This window comes from Accipiter gentilis, chromosome 6 (genome assembly GCF_929443795.1).
Source record: "Accipiter gentilis chromosome 6, bAccGen1.1, whole genome shotgun sequence".
NCBI lineage: Eukaryota > Metazoa > Chordata > Aves > Accipitriformes > Accipitridae > Astur > Astur gentilis.
The window spans coordinates 20,974,772-20,994,060 of NC_064885.1; the positions used below are offsets into that span (position 1 = coordinate 20,974,772).

Below are 19,289 nucleotides of genomic sequence, written 5' to 3' on the forward strand. Positions count from 1 at the left end.
TTCTGTTAGATCTTTTAGCTAAAAGTTTTGTCTAGAAGAATAACATTGTTAACAGATACAAGCTAAATAGCACAGTGAAAAAGTAGCCATATACCTAAGTGTATATGCTGAGAAGAATCAGGTTAAAATACTAATGCTTGGCTGCTACGCTCCTGTTTCAGATGTTTGCAATACACACTATTGAAGCTGGGTTAAGAATAGTAGAATTACTACTAAATGGAGAATGAAGGAATAGAATGTTTAAGAAGGTTTATTGAATTGCTTGATAAAACATTTTTTAGTATGTAATAGAGCAGGCCTAAATCTTGAATTTCAACATACTGGCAGCTGATTCTTTTTGTACAGTTGCTGGGTCTACCCTTCTACATGTACATGGTCCACTTGCAGTATAAAAATCAAATTAACTTGGAGCACATAGTCCACAGAACTTCATTACGTTGTTTGGAGTAAATGATTTGGTTATCTAAAAAGTATGTTCACTCATCTAAGATCTCTTCATCCAGATTGATATCTGTGGTATCAATATCCTCCAGATCCAAGTTATCCAAGTCATCTTCCAAATCCAGCAGCGTCTAGGAAAGGAAAGGACTAGATTAAGGGTATACTGATGTGATTACATGTTAGCCAGCTTGTATGATGTACAATTCTGTATGATATATTTGCACATTCTACAAAACGCCAAGCTGAGGCAGTCAGGTAGAATATAAACATTAAAATAAGCTGTAGAGAGAAGCTGCCTTCCTAGTAAGAAAGCACCTCTCAAGAGTTGCAACTTTTTACCATGATCTGACCAACTGAGTTTGGACTTCAACCTTTGTTCCTTGTAGGAACCAGTCTGTATTACTGTGTATAGCTGCTGCCTACAACAGGAAGGGATCCATACGCTCTACTGGTCCTAAGCTGTCTGGGTCTATTAAAGTGACATTTTCCAGTAGCTTGGTTTAATCACATTATTAGTTGAAATCTTTAATGTAAAATGCATTTAGCACTTGTATGTCCCTTCATAAAAATATTTCAGTACCTTTTGATCTCTTGTTGGAAGTAGATCAGAATTCTGCAAAACTGTCTTCATCACATCTTGTTTTGGAGATGGAAGTGGTTCTTCAGCCTTCTGATGAATTAGAGATCCTTAAGTTCTTTTGAATTTAAATTCTTTCAATAAAAGCAAGTAAACACCACCAGACCTATAAATGCCCTCTCCTGCCGATTCTCTTTCAAAGTTTCCCTTAGTAATTCTTGAGACACATCTTCACAGCCAGTAAGCATTCTGGCCCTCACTTCTCTGCAGACTACTGTTTCCCCACCCAGTTTATTTAAAGCAGTTGTTGATGGAACTGATACAATGAAAACAACCTTCAAGAAAGTATCAGTTACTTTCAAATACTAAAGTGCTGTTAGAAGGTAAGTGATTTTCAAGGTCCTCAGCCGAAAAGAGATTAGGTTACTTGAGATTGTCACAGCAGTTGCAGCAAAGGTGGTAAATCTTAGTACTGTTGCTGGGCTCTGTGTTCCATACCCTACAATGGTTTAACACTTATCCCGCTCTCTTCACTGCTGCACAAGTTCACTATAAAGGTAATTTATCAGTTAGTACCATTACTGAAGCAATGGTCCTATTCAATTGACTCTATTTAGATTAATTATATAATTATCTCCTACAAAACTTCCCATATTCAGCCTCAGCTGGAAGACACAACTTGAACTGTTGTATAAGGACTTCTATGCAATCATTAACTGAATGCAGAGACATGCATTCAGCGTTAGTGGTCTTGGTTTCAGCTTCTAATGCAAGCTAGTTCTAATTTGTTTCAGGTAACTTTTGCAATGCTATTTCTATATCTTCTTTAACAAATGTGCACACAACTTTGGTTTTGCTTTAATGATACTTGCTTTGATACACAAGAAGCAAATAGTCACTAAAGCTGCTTGAAAGTAAGCTAAATCCTCTAAAAAGTCAATGAAGTTCTGTAGTGCATCTCCTCCAAGGAAAAAATAGAGACAGAAAGGAGCATTGTGACTTTGTTTCTCCCTCGGTTTCCACTGCAGTTTTTAGAAGTTTATAGCCTGAAAGGCCTGCGCCAAGATAATTGTCTTTAAGGAACTCCCACATTCTGATTTTCATGTTCAAATGTAAAGTGTATTTGACATGAGCAAGAATCAGAAGTTGGCATCTCCTGTTTAAGCTCCGAAAAGCATTTTAAGTGTTTGTTTCAATCTGTATGCTTATACCTTAAATGTAAGTCATGTGTTTTCTGCATAATACTTGGACGACGAGGTAGTAAAAAAAAAAAAGTCAGTTTGAGTTACTTCAGATATTGATTAGAACATATTTTCAAGTAATTGAGCAGGATTCCAAGTCAGTTGGTTATGAAATAGTCTTATTCCATAACAAGGCACACTAGGAAAGAATATAAAGCATTTTTAATTGCTCTAATATGCACAAGTTTCCAGTTACCGACTCCATCTTTTAGAAAACTAGCAGCAGTTAAGACAGTGTTTGTATGTGCAATTGAAATGTTTTTTCTGCAGGATGAATTCAATGGTGAGACTCTACAATTACACTAACTAAAGATGACCCAAGATAAGTAACCACACAAAAGAAATAATTTTACAGTCAAGAAGTCATTCGTAGTTACAGAAGTAGGTTAAGAAGATTCTGAGGCAAAAGAACATGGAACTCAACTGCAGGGCTTACACTCAAGCCAGTAAGAGCAATAATTTGTCCATTATTGGTGAAATATTCTCCAGGGTAGATTTTACCGTACAATAGCAAAGTTGCATCTTTCTTAGAATTCATCATTTAGTAGTAACACTGACCTGAGATGCCATTACTCCATAAGGCTCAAATCCTTTCGCTTCTTCAAGTAAGTTTCTTTCTTCATTTGGCTAAAAGAAAAAAAACCCAAAACATCAAAACATGTTCACAGAATGTTTCAGTTGCACTGACTTGCTTAAAGGTGATTTTACACAGTGCCAAATGTTTTTCTTCTAGGGACAATTAAGAATGCCCACTTCATACTTACAGTGACAAGGGGGTATTCCCTGGCTGGCCGCAAGTCAGGAAGACTCTGTTTAACATACTCTTCAGCAACAAAAGCTTCCTTTAAGCCAGGAAAAAGATTTTCATATTCTGTAGGATCAGCAAGGGACTCAGCAGCTTTTTGATTGACTTTAGAGAGATTCTCCCGCCACAGTTTAACAACCCTGGAGATGCAAACCATATTTGTTATATACAGCTAATTTTGACAATATGCATGCTTTGTGTATGCTTTGAAATTACCTTGAAACTTGGCTTGGCAAATATGTCCGTGCAAGAAAAGCAGCTTCTGGGAGACGCCCAGTTTTAATCAGGAGTTCCAAACATGAATCAAGCCTAAAAGATTTCAAAATGTGATTTTAACCAGTAAATTTGATCAAGACAAGTTTTTAGATTAGATAGGCTGTTTATTCTATTACATTTATTTAAAGTCCTTTCATTTCAGATTTTAAATGTAGCAGCCATCATAAAACAGAATCAGCTTTTCTGAAGAGGTACCTGCCAGAATCCTTCTCCATTAAGTTTTACATTAGCTGTAGTTAACCATTTGATGAACCTGAAGTTCTTTGCACTTGGGAAAGCAAGAACATACCAATCTGAATCTCTTGCTTGCTACTTACTTTCCCTGCAAGAAGTAGCTCATAAATGCAACATTGTTCTTGCCATCTTTTTCTGCTCCTTCCGCTAACTTATTCACCATGTTAGCATTTCCTGAAGCTGTAGCCAGGAGCAGTAGTCCGCCGTAGTCTTGTGCATGGTGGAGACACTCCTGGGCTAAGCCAAACTGGCATTTACTAATGGCAAGCTCAGCAAGTTGCTTCCATTTCTGTTCTGACTAATCACAGAAGGGGAGAGAGAAGGAAAGAAAAAAACAACAAAAAATAACCCTCTCATTTCTGAACAGCATTTAAAGATTTTCATAGCATTGAATATGAAAATATAAGTTTACTTGTGAAGGTACTGTATCCCATCATTACACTTGTCTTCTCTTTGAGATAGTATGATTACTGCAGCTTCACAGCATCCCACATTGAGTGTTAAATGCAGATCATTACACAGCTATACCATTACATAAAATAAACTGTTTTTCATTAAACATGGAGGGAGGAGGTAGAAATAACTTTGGAAATTTAAACAGTAACAATCTCTTAAAGCTCCCAAGTTAACCTTCAGAATGTAAGAAAGGCATTTGTGTCTAACATTCCTTATCACTAACTTCATTATTTTACAACAGGAACTGTGAGATCAATTATCTGAATAATAGATATGGGACAATCACTGCCTGTGATCAATCTATGTTTGCCAAGGCTGGAACAAAGGCTTCAGTCCTGTCATTCCTCCTCTCACTGTTAAATATTGGAGACTAAGGCTTGCTTTTCATTCAAGTTTTGTATCCTCCAGGAGTTCCTGCAGCTTTCTGATCAGACAAAATTCTTCTGTCCTCATCCCACAGCTAAGATTCCTTTGAATCTGAAGGCAGAAGACCTTCACGGAGGAAGTCTGAGGCATTTATATAGTGTTCAAGGAGCTGTACTGCACCCCCACATACCATTGTCTTTTCTTACAGGAACTCTCAAGATTCATGCTAATACTCAGAATTAGTATGAATCACCAAAATTTTTATGTTTACCTCTGCTTCCACTGCAAGCTGATAAGCTATTTTTAATTCTCCAAGTTGAAGAGCAAGTTCAAAACGATGCTCCGGATCTGTAGATACTGCAAGAGCTTGTTGTTTGAAGCCCTAAAATAAAAGTCTGAAAGTAAAGCTGTGATCTGTCAGGTCAAACAGCATCCTAGATGCTGTAACAACCTCCCTCTAAACAGAAGGTCGCAGTATTCTCAGATAACGTGACTGGGTTTTGCTTAGCAAACTCAATTAGAAATGTGAATAAACAGATTTAAGTTTTTGATAACTAAGAAATAGTTTTCTTGCCTGTTTTTCAAGAAAATGTGCAACTCTGGTTCTTTGTTCCTTTGGAATTGTGGGAAGAACTTTGTCAGCCATACCGAAATCTCTTCTCATCACAGCAGTTTGATATTCAAGCACTGAGACCAGCAAAGAGTAGCTAACAATGTTTAGCTCTTTATCACCCAAATAAAGTCGGTTGTCCTTAGGGATATAACCCAGAAGATACATTGTTCTGAAACAAAACAAAGAATATTAATATTAAATAGATCCACTACCAAATAGTCTGTAAAAAAAAATTTCAATAATTCTTACAGTAGCAAGAATACTCACATGAAAAATTCTACTTTTACTCTATGTACACTTTCACATAACTTTGTTTATTCCTTCCAAGATTACATTACTGCCTCAGAACATATATTAGCATGCTATGTAAGAAAAAGTAGTAATGCACAGCAAGCAGGTGGGAAGCTTCGCCTTGTCCTAACTTCATTGAAAGAACCTTTAACGCTTATAACCAGATGCAGCAACTTACCTGTCTAAATGGGCAATAGTGACAATTTCTCCTCCAACATAGTAGTTGAGTCTGTTCACAGAACTGGTGTAAATAAAGCAGTCGCCTACCCACAAGCCTGTTTTCACAATCTCCTGAATCTCACCAAGAACCTGCAAATTAAGTTTGATTTAATTAGATATATAAAAAGGTACTTTTTAGATAGCAGTAAGACTACTGCATTTTCAAATTAAATTTTATATTCTATACTTAAGTAGTTGAGCAAGTTGCAAAAATAAGTTTAGATAGACTGGAAGTACATAAATAATGCTTTTATTTTTACAAAAACACTGTAATATATGAAATGTCTACCTTCATTCTTAACTAAACCATTTATAAATCTAGGAAACAAGCACCAAACCAAGCGTTAAGCAAGACAATCAAAGACAACTTGTCTTCTGAAATTTTTGTTTCTGACACTTCACAGCATGAGGTTTTTTCACTTCTCAAACTTCAGTAACATTTCAAAACTTGAAAATCACAGAAGTTTAAACTATGGAAACATATTACCCAAAAGCATGTTTTAAAAATAACCTCTATGACTGTAAGAATATTAAACAGATGTCTCAAGAGAAACACAGGCATCAAGGTCTGTCATGCTGGGATTCAAACAAGGATACTTTCCCCAGGGAACTGAAATAAAATTATTAACAGCGTTCCTCAAGCAGATGTATACTGTGTGGTACTCTATGTTCTGGAAACCAAAATTTAATAGGACTATGTTAAGGACTAAATTTGCTATACTCTGGGGGAGACTTGCTTCCATGATCTCTAATCCTATTCCTTTTTTTTAAATAGAAGGTACCTCAAAAGCATCTTCAATTCCATCTTCAGTGACACCTTCATGTGTTTCTTGGGCTGCTGCAACTTTTTCTGATAGGTATTTCAAAATGAAGAATGACTCTTCTGTGGCAATGCAGACAAGCTCACCCGAGTCAGACCAGAAAATCTGTATCATCAGAATCAATAACAGCACTGTTTTAGAGACACCAGGTTAAGAAAGGAGATGGTATAAATTAAGGTTAAAACATACTAACTCTAATGGAAGCTTTAGGACCGGAGAAGCCAACACACACAGGGATTATTTTTTTTCCCCCCCATCTGCTACATGACTGAGAGAAACTTAGGAAGTTATTATTTTATGGTTGACAGCTTGGCTTCATTCAAGAAAATCAGCAGTCTAGTAAAAAATAAATAAATTAGTAAACACAGACAGGTGAGTATCTCAGTCCCATCCAGAAACTTACATGTTTGGGCTGAATTTCAATTCTGCGAATCAATTCTGTGTTCTCCCAGTCATAGAATGCCAAACCATTAACGGATCTGACCCCCAACAGGAAGCCACCATAGATGCCTGCAAGAAGATAAAGGTGGAAGAAATCCACATTGTGCAAAAAATGCCCCAACATATCTATTTTAAAGGTAAATACTTACCTTCTGCTCCAAAATCAGGTTTGAATGACTTCTTCTCTTTGAAATTTTTAAATATCTTTACAAGGCTGTTGCTCTCCCTGATTGCATACCTAGAGATTGCATTGTAAAAAAAAACAAACAAAAAAAACCACAAAAAAACAAACCCCCATAACTTATTCAGCTTCCAAAGTAGCAAAGTACCAAAATGGTAAGCTGCCACAAAACAACTGCATTTGATTTATCTTAAAAAATTAGCGGAGTGCTACAAATTGAAAATTTTAAAGCAGGACAGTTAATGAAAATTCATTACCCACACAGGTCTTCAGGCCATTTTACTGTTTGTACAGCCTGAAAACTAGCAGCAGCAAATTTAAGTTAAAACAAAAGAAAAAAATCTGCAACACTTACTCTGAAGAATCATGTGCCCATACAAACTCCTGTGCAGAACCAAAGCTCTTGTTTCTCAAAGCCATAGCTGTGTAGATGATGTATTCACCATCACCACACACTACTACAAACCTAGAACATGAGAAAGATGCATTTGTCAGATACCTGTGTTCAGTTCAATAGGCATGATCAAGTATAGAAATTACCTGAAAAGTTAAAGGCCCCTAGCCCAATATAATCACTGTGAATGCAGACAGAACAAAAGAGCTTTGTATATTCCAAAAATGTTACAGAACTGGATTTTTCTCTGCATCATGTTGCTAGCTACTTGCTATTCCCTCTTCCTTCTGGTCTCCTCTAAGCAGCTCTTGTACGTTGTATCCCTCTCCCTTTTCTTTAAATTTAGCTTATCTGTTAACAAAAAACAATTCAAAAGAAGTGATAAAAGAATGGGGCTTGCTGCTATTACATTATACATTTTGTTTGCATACTTCTTCCCCCATCTACAGTGTCCAAATTCTCTGTTTAAGCTGTGAGTTCTTACACGTGAAGCTCCTCCGTTACTCTGATTTTTACAGTGCCTGGTTCTGATACACCTGTTCTCCACCAGCCACCAGCACACATGCAACTATTTTTTTTCCATTCAAAAGGTTTTCCAATATAAAAGAAAAAAAAACCCAAAAAACCCCAGAAATCAGAAATGTTCAAGTATTTTGTTCTAAAACTCTATTACCGTCCATTAGGGTTGTGCTGAATTGTCTGAGGATAGATTTCACAGCTTCCCATGTCCTTTACAGCCAGTGGCAATCTTTCTCCATCTTTGATTTCAGCATCGCCCATAGCTTTCAAGTTAGCCTGTTGGACTTCTGAATGTTTAGCCCAAATAATTTTTCCATTTGCATCCATGGACATGGCAGGTTCTTCACGACCAAGCTAGGAAGTGTAGCATAAGAATTTAGCAGATGGAGAAAATACATTCTTGATTTTCTTTTTAGTTGAACATATCTAGTGAAGTACCCTGGCTCTGTCTAAAAATGCCAATTAAAATGCCAAATTTTCAGTATTTTACATACTATCACAGAATCAGAAGTCAGCTGCTCTGTACACAGGACAGTGATGAATCACCATTTCTCATTTCAAATCATTAACTGTACCTTAACAATAATGCTGCCTTCATCATATCCCAAAGCCACATTATTGGAGCCTCTTAAACTGGCCACACACCACACTCTCTCCATACCATAGTTGAGGGTACTTTCCAAGCGGTAAGTGCTTGAATGCCAAATGCGCACAGTTCCTAAAGGAAAAAGAAAGACATACATGGCTTTTATCTCTTCTCTCAATGCAAGGGCAGAAGGTGTGTAGCCACACCACAAGAAGAGTTCTCCCATAAGTTCTTCCCCTGTCCTTTATATATCAGAAAATACAAAATTACCATCTTCTGAGCCTGTGATAATGATAGGCAATTCAGGATGGAAGCTGACACACGACACATTTTGAGCATGTCCTTCCAATGTTTGTACACAGGTTTTATTCTGGGGAAAAAAAAAATCAGAAGTACAGGTACAGATAATAAACACATTGCTACATTTATACATTTATCTCTTAAAAAAAATATCTCCCAAATCCAAAATTTATCTGAAAACATATTTCTTTTCTTCCAGCAACATTTCCAAGATGCTCAAACAGCAATAGACATATTAAAGCTATGACTGTATTGAGCTAATCTCTCCTCCCCAGACATATTTATTTCTCTTGACAAAGTTGTTTTCCCTCTATTTTCAGATGAGTTTCTGCCTAGAAGATATGCTTTCTCAGAGCTACATACCACAACACATTAAAGTCAGATAGAAAGCTGAGTTTGCTGAAAACAAAAATGAAAAAAATCACAAAACATCTATCTAAATCTAATTACAGATGAAGACTGATCTAATATTGTCTTTGTTAAGAATGTTCATTCACACAGTTGTGAAAGAAAAGCCTACTCTGCTTGAGGCCAAGATTAGACTGTGCATGGTGTCAAAGTTTCAAGCACTGTTATGTAACAGTCATTACTGCAGTGCATGCTTAAATTAACAAAGCTAGCTTTAACTTCTGAGCTTGGATTTACTCTAGAGCAATGTGCTTTATAAACCAGAAAGTACTATCTAACAAATTTTGTCTTGCCCTTCTGGCCATCCACACACTTGCACACGGGAAGATCTTATGAGCTCTGTGTTCCAGCAACAGAACTGAATCCCTGGATTCAACCTCTCTTTCCTTTAGAGCATTCAAACAAGTCACCTCATGACCCCTGCAAACTATCAAGTAGAAAAGCACGTGCATGCATGTGCATGCAGACATATGCCTGTGTAAATGTGCCTAGGATGAAAAAGGAGAGAGGGAACAAAGAAAAAATGAAAAAATTAATAAGAAATGAAAGGATGAAAAGAGTTGATATACAAACAACATTTACATTTGAACATAGAAAAGGAGCACCTTAAACCAGAAAAAAAGGTGTTCAAAAGGGCAGGGATTACTACATTACAAGAAAAAACCCTAATGCTAATAACAGAAACTTTGTCAAATTTAATTCTACAAATTATTAATTCTACAAATATAATTTAAATTCACAGCAGGTTTTCTCAAGTGTTAAGAAAGTTGTTTGTTTTTTTTAAATGAAAAACATGGCATGAAATATTTCCCCCCACAATTCCTTTTTCCAAGGAAAAATGAGGAAAATCTGTTGGTGTACTCAAGTCCTTTCCCTCTTTTTCTATTACTTCAACAATGTTTTTGCTATGGCAGTCTGCACAAAAGTTTATGACAAGTTGAACACATACCTGGTAGTCCCAGATCTTAACCAACCGGTCATCTGCACCTGAAATGAGATATGGCTTGTCTCCTCCACTGTAATAGTCAATGCAGTTTACTCCTTTCTCATGGCCTTCCAAAGTAAAGTTGGGTGAAGAGGAGCCAAGCTGCCACACCTTCCCAGGGAAAAAAAAACAACAAAACAAAACCAAAACAAAACAGCAAAACCCCCAACCTATGTAGTTATCGATCTTTTGCATCCTGGTCAGAGTCGGTATTCAGATGTACTTTACAATTCCAAAGACACAGTTGTTTTCTTAGTTGAAGAACCTACACAACTGCTTATCAAACTACCAATCCTCAAATAAACAGAAGTAACATGCTGAGTTGCACACCCTGTGCTCACACCTCAAAACAATGGAATTGGTTTCTTTCAACTCTTTTCTTTTTTTTTTTTTTAAGGACATAAAACAATATATGACACTATTTGTAAGAAGTAGTTCTGTTTATGAAATTAACTAAGACCTAGAAAAAGCAATCAACTATTTGTACATACATGGGTTGCCCTCAACTGTGTCCTGCATTTAGTTTTTCCAGTTACTTTAAATGAATGACAAATCTCATGCTAAATGAGGACTCAAGACGAATCAACTCAAGTTGTAGATATACTGCTACTTTCCCATGATTATCACATCAAATCAACATTTCTATGCACCTAATCTCAACATCTGAGGACGTATGAAATCAAAACTGGCTTTTTACAACCAATATACTGATAATTTACAGGGAATGTGAGGAAGTCTCACTGCTCAGATGGCTGTAAATCTATCATCCCAGATATCCAGTAATAGCTTCACAGCAAGTGAGACTCAACTGAGTCTACCACAAGAAGGCTGAAGACACCTTTGGAAACAATCCAATAGACAGACAGCCAAGGACACAAAAATAATGGGAGAAACACCTTTACTATTTTATTGTTTAAGTGTACACAGCTAAAGGCTTTACCCATTATATATATATAGTTTCAGTTCTCCCAAGCTACTCACTGACAGTATAACCATTGCTCCTCCCCGATATTTCTGTGCAATCCAAATGGAAATGCAGCACAAAGTTTAGAGAACCACATTTAAATAATTAGAGGTGGCAGGTAATCTTGTAAATTTACTGAATTACTTAGTAGTTACATAGTAACTTGACCAACATTCAGGTCTTTGTTTAATAAAAATTCAGTTATTGCACCTGCTTTTAAGAATTCTGACCCACTGTCCATACAATATTATTATTTTATGTACTCTGCCTGCTAATTACTTAATGACAAAAAAAAACCCCAAAACACAGTTTCTCTACCTTGATTGTCCTATCCAAAGAGGCACTGGCAAACTGATTATTGTCTTTTGGGTTTATGACAATCTGCATGACATAATGGGTGTGTCCTTCAAACACCTGAGAACAAGACCATTTTTTATCCCAGTCCCAGAGTTTAATGAGCATATCATCTGAAAAAAAAACAAAAACCACCAAAACCAAGCTTCAGTTAGTTTAATATATTCTGATACATACCTTCTTAAACTTCATAATCCTTAATAACTTTAAGTTAAAGGCTCACTCATCCCTTCCCCCTTAAAAGGGGGCACTGCTAAAACTCAATATATTTTTCATCTGTAAGATTACCGGTTCTTCCTTGCAGGACCAAAAAGACTATGAATTTCTCAAAAAGATTGTCCAGTAAAATGGTGATAAAACTAAAAAAACACATTTGTCTTAAAAAGGGAGATTAAGAATTGATATTAAGGTATTGAATTACTAATCTTAAAATGCTGGGCAGATATTAAGGAATTGGACCCATGCTTTCTTCTGCAGCACCTACTCTGATGAGCACTAAGGAAGCTGAGACAACCAAGCTGACTTCCTAGTACCTTTATTTCAAGTGTAAGTGTATTAGCTTCAACAGCAAAACACAGAAATATATGGTGCTTCTCACTCACAAGGCTCTCTGCATTCTTGCAGAGCTCTGACTGCATTAGTAAGGTTTCCAGGAATGAAAAGGACTGAGTAGCACGATGTAGACGTTCCTGGGCAAGGTCTGTTGGGATGCTGTGATCTTCCATCCTTAAGTAACATAGATCACCTCAAATAACAGAGAACTCGGTAGTATTTTGGAAAAAAAGATGAAAGTTATCTGTTGCTTCAAGTCAGATTGCCAGCTGAAAACACACTCCAAACTATTACCTAATTTTTTAAAAAACAGACTTTAGTGTGGCAAACTCTCAAATAACAGCTAGTTACCACATATATGAACCTTTCTTCTGGCAGATATTAAACAACAAGGTTCTTCAGTCTTCTCTGACAAGAACATAAGCTATTATATTTTAAATTGTAAGTACAGTTGATATTCCACTAAAAAACAAATGCATCTGGCAAAGAAGTAACATGAAATGGCAACGGTTATGTTGGTTACCTGCTCAAGGATTCCTGTTTCAGCAGAAAAAAGAAAAAAAACATGCAATCCCTCACTCGACAGAAAACAGAAGCCTAAAACCAGCTGGTTATATGTAAAAATATACCAAAGAACTCTTACCGCTGCTTGTCAGTATGAAAGGCTGTGTGGGATGCACAGAAATACAACGGATGTAATCTGAATGTGCTTCAAACATGTGAACTCTTTCCAAGGTGTTATAATTAAAAACTCTAATTTGCATGTCATCCTATGAAAGGGAAGAAAAGCCACCATTAAAATAGGACTCCCTGTATAATACACCTTATATTCAATGCAGCGTAGCTAGAAAAAACGTTCCACCACTGAAGAGCCTCTAACAACAAAATGTTTAAGAAAATGTATTTTCTGTACATAACTAATAATACAAATTATACTTTGATTCAGAAGTCTATAAATTACCCAATCCTATTCCAAGGCATTTATGAAATGGAAAAAACTTCAACTAAAATGTCATTTTTAAAAGATGTATTTAAAATAGTCTTTTGATTAAAATCAAGGAAAGTGCAAAAATGCTTTTAAAATTATTAATGCTTTATATGAAAAGCAAGGTTCTCCCACATAAAATTTACAATGGTGTTAATGCAGTAAATGAAAGTTAGTAAAACTCTACACTACTTGTTTTATCCAAAGCATTTACTTTTCTACTGTCTTTTCCTCTTTGACACACATGCCTGTTTAAGCAGCAACACCTACAGAAAACACTCTTCAGAATGGCAGAAAAGCACAAGTATGTTCTTTTGAGACCAGCCTGTCAGTGTAGTTAACATAGAACACACAGAATAAGCAATGACTAATGTCACATTTTCATAGTCACTAAGACTTGGACCTGTTGCTGCAGCTGTCTTGCCCTTTCCTTACCATTTGTTGCTACTGCATTGCAGCCTCCCTTGGGAAAGCTAGAACAAATACAGCTGCACACTGAATCAGCTCAAGAAACTGACCCAGGTGAAATTAAGTTGATAAAAATAAAAATAAAGACTAACTTTCATCAGTTACTAATCCAGTTCCCATGCAGCTGTTTGAACTTTTGTGCTGCCAAAGAGGCAGTGTCATACTTCTTGGGAAACAGTGCTAACTTATGCACACTTGAAGTAAGTGGGTCATGGCTATGTAAGACAATAAAATGACAAGACATTTTTTACTCTGTGTATAGGGCAGAAGACTAGAAAAAAAATTGAGACAAAAAATTTAGACATTACCTCAATTTAGATAACACACATTCACTCCATTGAGAAAAATGTGTTACCACGATTAGAATAAAACTTTTCCTCTAAAAGCAGACTCATTGAATAAAAGCAAGAGTATTTTTCTAGATGTGAGTAAAACTCTAGAAAATTTATTTTTAACATAACCAAGATCAACAGTAGAAAGTAATTTCTAAGTCATCTTACCTAGGACAGTCAATAATTTCAACTTGGTTAAAGTAGCACTACTAATATTTAGTCAAAATTGGGTGCTGCGTGTGTTCCAGTTGACAGCAGCTGTTGAATCTAGATCTACCTTGCACTACATGCAGAATTAACCACCATATTAAGTTGCTCTCCTTTGAAATAAAAATTTTAATTTTCTAAGCTTACTTAAAGGAGAAATTATCTGGGAAACTGTACTGAAGTATTCCTTTCTCTTCTACAAATTCATATCAAGTCATATTATTGTATGATGTACAAAGGAATGGCATGAAAATAAATTAGAGAAAGTACTACTGCATATTGAAATCACAAGATGACAATAGCTTACAGCTCCTGTAACAACCCAGTTCTTTCTTGCCACAAATTTGGCAGCTCTCACTGGCAAGTCACACACTTCAAAAGTCTTCACCAGAGTCTAAAAATAAAAATAATAAGTTTATAGCACTGGAGAAAACATCAGTTTTAAAATCAGCTCTTTATCTTAACAGTGTCCAGTATGTGGCCTTTGGCAGCTCTCCAAGAATCCTACATTATATGCACACTTTTTTTAAAAAGAACATACCTGTCCAAGAAAGGAGATACTTGCCTGTTCTGTTCTTTTAACATCACCTTCATGTTTCCCCTTCATGCTTAACCAAACCCCACTTCCAAGTGTTTTTGGAACTCCTGCCCAATTTCAACTATACTTGATAGATAAGTAGAGGTCTAACAGTTTGTACAACCTTCACAAATGCAGATGGCAGGTACAAGACAGAGGCATCTAATCTTTCAGAAGGAGAGGTCTTAGTTTGCAAGGAATTCACAAAGGAGGTAACTCTTGAAAATTAAATTTATAGGAAATGAAATATCATTAAAGTCACAGGTAAAGATATTCCTTGTCTATTATTACAGTGACTTTTGTAATAGGACAGGGGAGGGTACAGTCAATTACTTGCAGTTATTTAAGATTCTTCTTCTATATCTAATATTGAAAAATAGAATTTATATAACTGTCAGTTATGAAGATTTCATAATAAAGGAAAACCAAAATCATCACCTGTGTTTCATGGTTCCAAACACAGACACTGCCATTGTAAAGGCTAGCCAACATCCATGGTTCCGTGGGATGCAAGTCTACACTCTTCACCCGGTCAGACCGAGCTGTTAGTTTCCGTTTTATATCAAGTCGGAGAGGCTAGAGAGGAAAAGAATTGAGAATAACAAGTTATTCAACATAAAACTGGCACAGAAATATGATGAAGAAGGAAAGCTGAAGTTAAACCTTAAAATAAAAGGAGTCAATCCTGCTTCTCAGGCAGACAGAAGACTACTACTCTTTTCTGTCCATCTGCTTGCTTATTTCTGTAGGGGTTTCTGGAAACATCACATCCCCACCAATGGCAGTGGGTCCACGTAATTTACTTTTGTGAAATTCAGATTTTTTTCATATTGTAAAAAGTATCTCCAGCAGAGTCAAAAAAAAGATGCACCGCACATCTTCCTGGTGTCCCTGAACTACTGAAGCAAAGCAAAGAGAATTTGCTTCTAACACAAATGATAGAAAATGAATCTTCCTACTACTTCACCAGAAAAAACAGGTGGAAAAGCCAGTTATCACAACAGAACACAAAATCATTTGCCCATTATAAACTTATTTCCATTCACAATTCCAACATTAAGTTTTAGTATGGAACACTATGTTGTAAAAACCGGGGAGAGGGAAATGTTTAAGTCTTTCCCTTATAGAGAGCTTTGACCTTCCACTTTCATCATTGGCAATGTAAAGCCACAGTACTTAAAAGCCATTAACTATAGCAAAGGGACTTTTTAAAATATTTGAGGCCTTGTAGATTCATTTAGGCACTCAAAGACTGTCGGGCTCACTTAACGCTGCTGACATTTTATCTCAGATAACTTAATGGGTAATATCTGATCAAAGAATGCTGCACGTGTTTAGTAGCAGAATAAAATTAACAAAACCTGCAGTTACATATGTTAGACACTGCAAGGAGAAAAAGATACCTAGCTACTATATAATATCCGTAACTCACAGACATGCCATCTGACAGCATAAAATGAATTTGTGGTTTATTTCTCCTACCACGAATACTAGAAAAGTAGACAAGATAACTGCACGTGATTCTGTGCTTATCCTTGGAACTGCTCTTACCTACTGCTACTAAGGGCCTGACTATAGCTGATCTAAGAGGTTAACTGCAACATGTACTCAAAACGCTTTTACAGCTGCTAGGTCTGTCTGATGAATACCACCACTGGTAACACAGCCCAAGGGATCTGCTCTGTGACTTGAAGCAGAACGGTGCTAGGGGACTTTCAAGTGCTTTCTTCTTATTATTTAACTTCAATCGCAGAACACCACTACGACTTCTTCGGGAAGCCCGGGTCAAACAGAGCAAGAAGACCCTGCACGGACATCCCTGGCTTGCCCTGCCCAGAGCCAAACCCAGCTCCCTTAGGCAGGGCCAGCGGTGCTCGGGAGGGCCCCGCCACGTCCCGGCCTGGCTCCCGGCTCGTCCTGCCGGGGCGGCTACTCAGGCCCTCGCCCCTGCGAGGCCTCTGGCTCTTCGCTTCACGCCCAGCCGCCCTGTTTTTCTGGGGGCCCGGGGGGAGCCGCCCGGCGCAGCAGCTATGCGGTGCAAGGCTGGGCTACCTCACTGAGGCCGCGTAAAAACAGCTCGGGACCGATAATTTCAAGCCTTCTGCACCGGGGGCCTGCGCGCAGTGCGCTCGGCCAGCCCCGCTGCAGCCGGGTACCCACCGGGCAGCTCCCCCACCCTCCCCGCGCGTATCCGCCGCCCGCTCCGCTCCGGGCCGGGCCCCCGGGGCCGGACCCCCGACCCACCGCGCTGCCCGGGCAGGCGGGTCTCGCTCGCGGAGCGGCCCCCGGACTCACCATGGCTCCGCGTCGCCCCGCGGCAGCACCGACGGCTGAGGTGTCCCTGCGCCCCGGGCAGGCTCTGGCCCGACCCTCCGACGTGGAGCTTCCGGACCCGCCGCTCTCGCGAGAGCGACGCCGGGAGCTCCCGGGCCTCGCGAGAGAGAGCCGCCGCTGTGGGATGCTGGGATATGTAGTCGACGGCGCCGCGGCTGCGCTTCGTGGGGCAGGCTGGGAGTTGTAGTTGCCCCGCGCGGCAACGCGCGCCCCGTCTCCTCAGGGCGGCCGTCAGGGCCCTCCCGCTGCGCCTCGGACCTGCCGATTAGAGAGTGGCGGTGGAGAGCTACTGGGCTCTGCCCGGTTGCGAGTGGCCTAGAGAAGCGTCCTCTGATCCCCTGTGCCTGCTCAGCGTGGTCTCTCGGCCTGCGTAATGCCGACGTTGGTCAGGAGGGCCAGGCCCACGGTGGTGAGCGTGACAGGACCCTGAAGCAAGCCCCTGGAAGGAGCCCGGCTTGCTTCTCTCAGTAAGAAAGGCGAGAGCCCAGTCAGTCCTGCAGAGCCTGTAGGCGTGAAAGGCTGTGTGACACATTCCTCCCCTTAATCTTTCTGTCAGCTAAAGCTACAGATACTGCAACCCCAAACAGCATCTGGTAAAAACGTTATGGGGAATGTGAGATTTTGGGAAGCACCAAAGCACAAGGAACCGCTGTTGAGAAAATTTCTCCTAGCACTGCTGCTAGACTGAAGTTCCATCTTTAATTAAAAATTGCAGCCCCCACATTTCATTGTATAAAAAAGAGGATATTTATTGATATAGAGAACGAACTGCTAATTGCTTAATGATTGTCTCTCTGTTACTGATTGGTTATTGATTATGTTATTTGTTATTGACTAGTTAGTAGCTTTGATTTATTATTGATTTGGTAGTAGTTAGAATAGCTCATGTTTAATAAGAATATAAAATGGTAAGAAGCAGTTTAGAAAAAGTACCTCTATTGTATTTTGCACATTTAATTAACAACCGACAGCTGCTGTGAAACCCTCTGTATAACCCGGTACCAAGGCCGAAGGAATTGGCCAAAATAATTTAGTAGGAACATTTAGAATTTAGATAATAAGTAATAAGAACATATAAAAACTTAGGAACATACAAAATGTGCTGTATACAATCACAAAAGAATAAGTATTGTCTAAAATTAGTTAACCATAGAAACTTTGACCGATTTGTTAGTTTTAGTGTTGTCTTAAGAAACTAAGAGAGATCGTTATGGACCTTAGTTCTGTTGCTTAGAAACCCCACTTTGGTCAAGATTCCAGTTAATGGAATTAAGTAAAATCAACCAATGAATGTTTTAGCATAAGAATATTGATGAAGTGGTGTGACTGAGAGCCAATCATTAGAAAGGTTAAATTTAAGAATTAACATTGAATGTATTTTATGTAATCAAATACATGATGGCGAAAGTCGTACTGCGCAGAATCACCTGAGAGGTCAACTATTGGACAAGGTGAGGAAGACTATGAAAGACCACCAGAGGACTCTAGAAGACCACCAGAGACCTTCAATGCGCATGCGTAAAGGACATTAACATATGCTAATGACTTCCCAGAAATCTAATGGATATGTATAACCTTTCTCGGAAATCTAATGAATATGAATGAGTAAGTTCAATATAAGTTGTATGATTTTGGTATTCGGTGTGCGTGGTCTTTTGAGAGGACTCACCCACGCACCCGGCCGTTAATAAAGAAGTGTCTGCTTATCTGCACTAAATTGGTATTGATAAGTTCTTTATTCCGAGGTTTTCGGCAACATCTGTAACTTTACATACCAAAGATTGGTGTTTGTCAAGGATTAAGCCTGTCAGAGACTGGTACTTGGGAGTGGTGAGCAAGAAGGTACCATGAACAATCACAAAACTTAATTAAATGTTTGATGAATTTACAATCTAGAGGCCTTGCTTGAATAGATAGAGCCAGAAAAGATAAGAACTCCTGCCTTTGTTCTCGTCCTTGTAGATAATTTAGCTTAAACTAACCATATGGTTCTACACCACGAATGAAAACTTAGATAATAAGAGCACTAACAAGCACTGATGTATCACAACATGTAAAAGACCATGCTGCGCAGAATCACCTGAGGAGGGTCAAATAGCGGACAAGTGAGGAAGACTATGGAAGACCACCAGAGACCTTCAATGCGCCTGCGTAAATGACATTTGCATATGCTAATAGTTTCCCCGAAAACTAATGAATATGTATAACGTTTCTCAGAAATCTAGTGAATATGTACTTAACCTGCACAATTGGACCTGATGGTGTGCACGATAGATGGAGCGATCCTCCGTGCATCCAGTGCTGCCAATAAAGAATACCTACTTAATAGTTAATCAAACTATTGAGTTAATTTCTTTGAATC

The 19,289-nt window shown here is 38.3% G+C and overlaps 1 protein-coding gene across 3 annotated transcripts; it reads right to left on the bottom strand.

The window, feature by feature from the left end:
• Positions 1 to 232: 232 nt before the first annotated feature.
• On the bottom strand, positions 233 to 16,993 carry COPB2 (COPI coat complex subunit beta 2). Of its 3 annotated transcripts, none has more exons than XM_049802180.1 (22): positions 16,889 to 16,993; positions 15,032 to 15,169; positions 14,324 to 14,410; positions 12,668 to 12,794; positions 11,437 to 11,585; positions 10,119 to 10,265; positions 8,732 to 8,831; positions 8,451 to 8,593; positions 8,030 to 8,229; positions 7,318 to 7,428; positions 6,931 to 7,019; positions 6,744 to 6,850; positions 6,302 to 6,445; positions 5,479 to 5,609; positions 4,971 to 5,178; positions 4,668 to 4,778; positions 3,658 to 3,872; positions 3,281 to 3,373; positions 3,024 to 3,204; positions 2,818 to 2,886; positions 1,022 to 1,108; positions 233 to 572 (listed from the first exon to the last, which is right to left on the bottom strand). In XM_049802180.1, the coding sequence occupies exons 1-22, from the start codon at positions 16,889 to 16,891 to the stop codon at positions 477 to 479; spliced, it is 2,736 nt and encodes a 911-aa protein (XP_049658137.1). In that variant the 5' UTR covers positions 16,892 to 16,993; the 3' UTR covers positions 233 to 476. The 3 variants fall into 3 exon arrangements, with proteins under 3 accessions (XP_049658137.1, XP_049658136.1, XP_049658138.1); XM_049802179.1 differs by having other exon boundaries at positions 1,022 to 1,111; XM_049802181.1 differs by lacking the exons at positions 12,668 to 12,794; positions 14,324 to 14,410; positions 15,032 to 15,169; positions 16,889 to 16,993 and adding an exon at positions 12,075 to 12,654 and having other exon boundaries at positions 1,022 to 1,111.
• Positions 16,994 to 19,289: the final 2,296 nt, after the last annotated feature.

Excerpts from the sequence above, each read along its gene's own strand:
- COPB2 (XM_049802179.1), bottom strand. Across the intron at positions 10,266-11,436 it reads CTTTGGATAGGACAATCAAG|GTGTGGCAGCTTGGCTCCTC; the intron begins GTAGAGAAACTG and ends TTCCCTGGGAAG. Across the intron at positions 573-1,021 it reads TTCCAACAAGAGATCAAAAG|ACGCTGCTGGATTTGGAAGA; the intron begins GTACTGAAATAT and ends TTCCTTTCCTAG.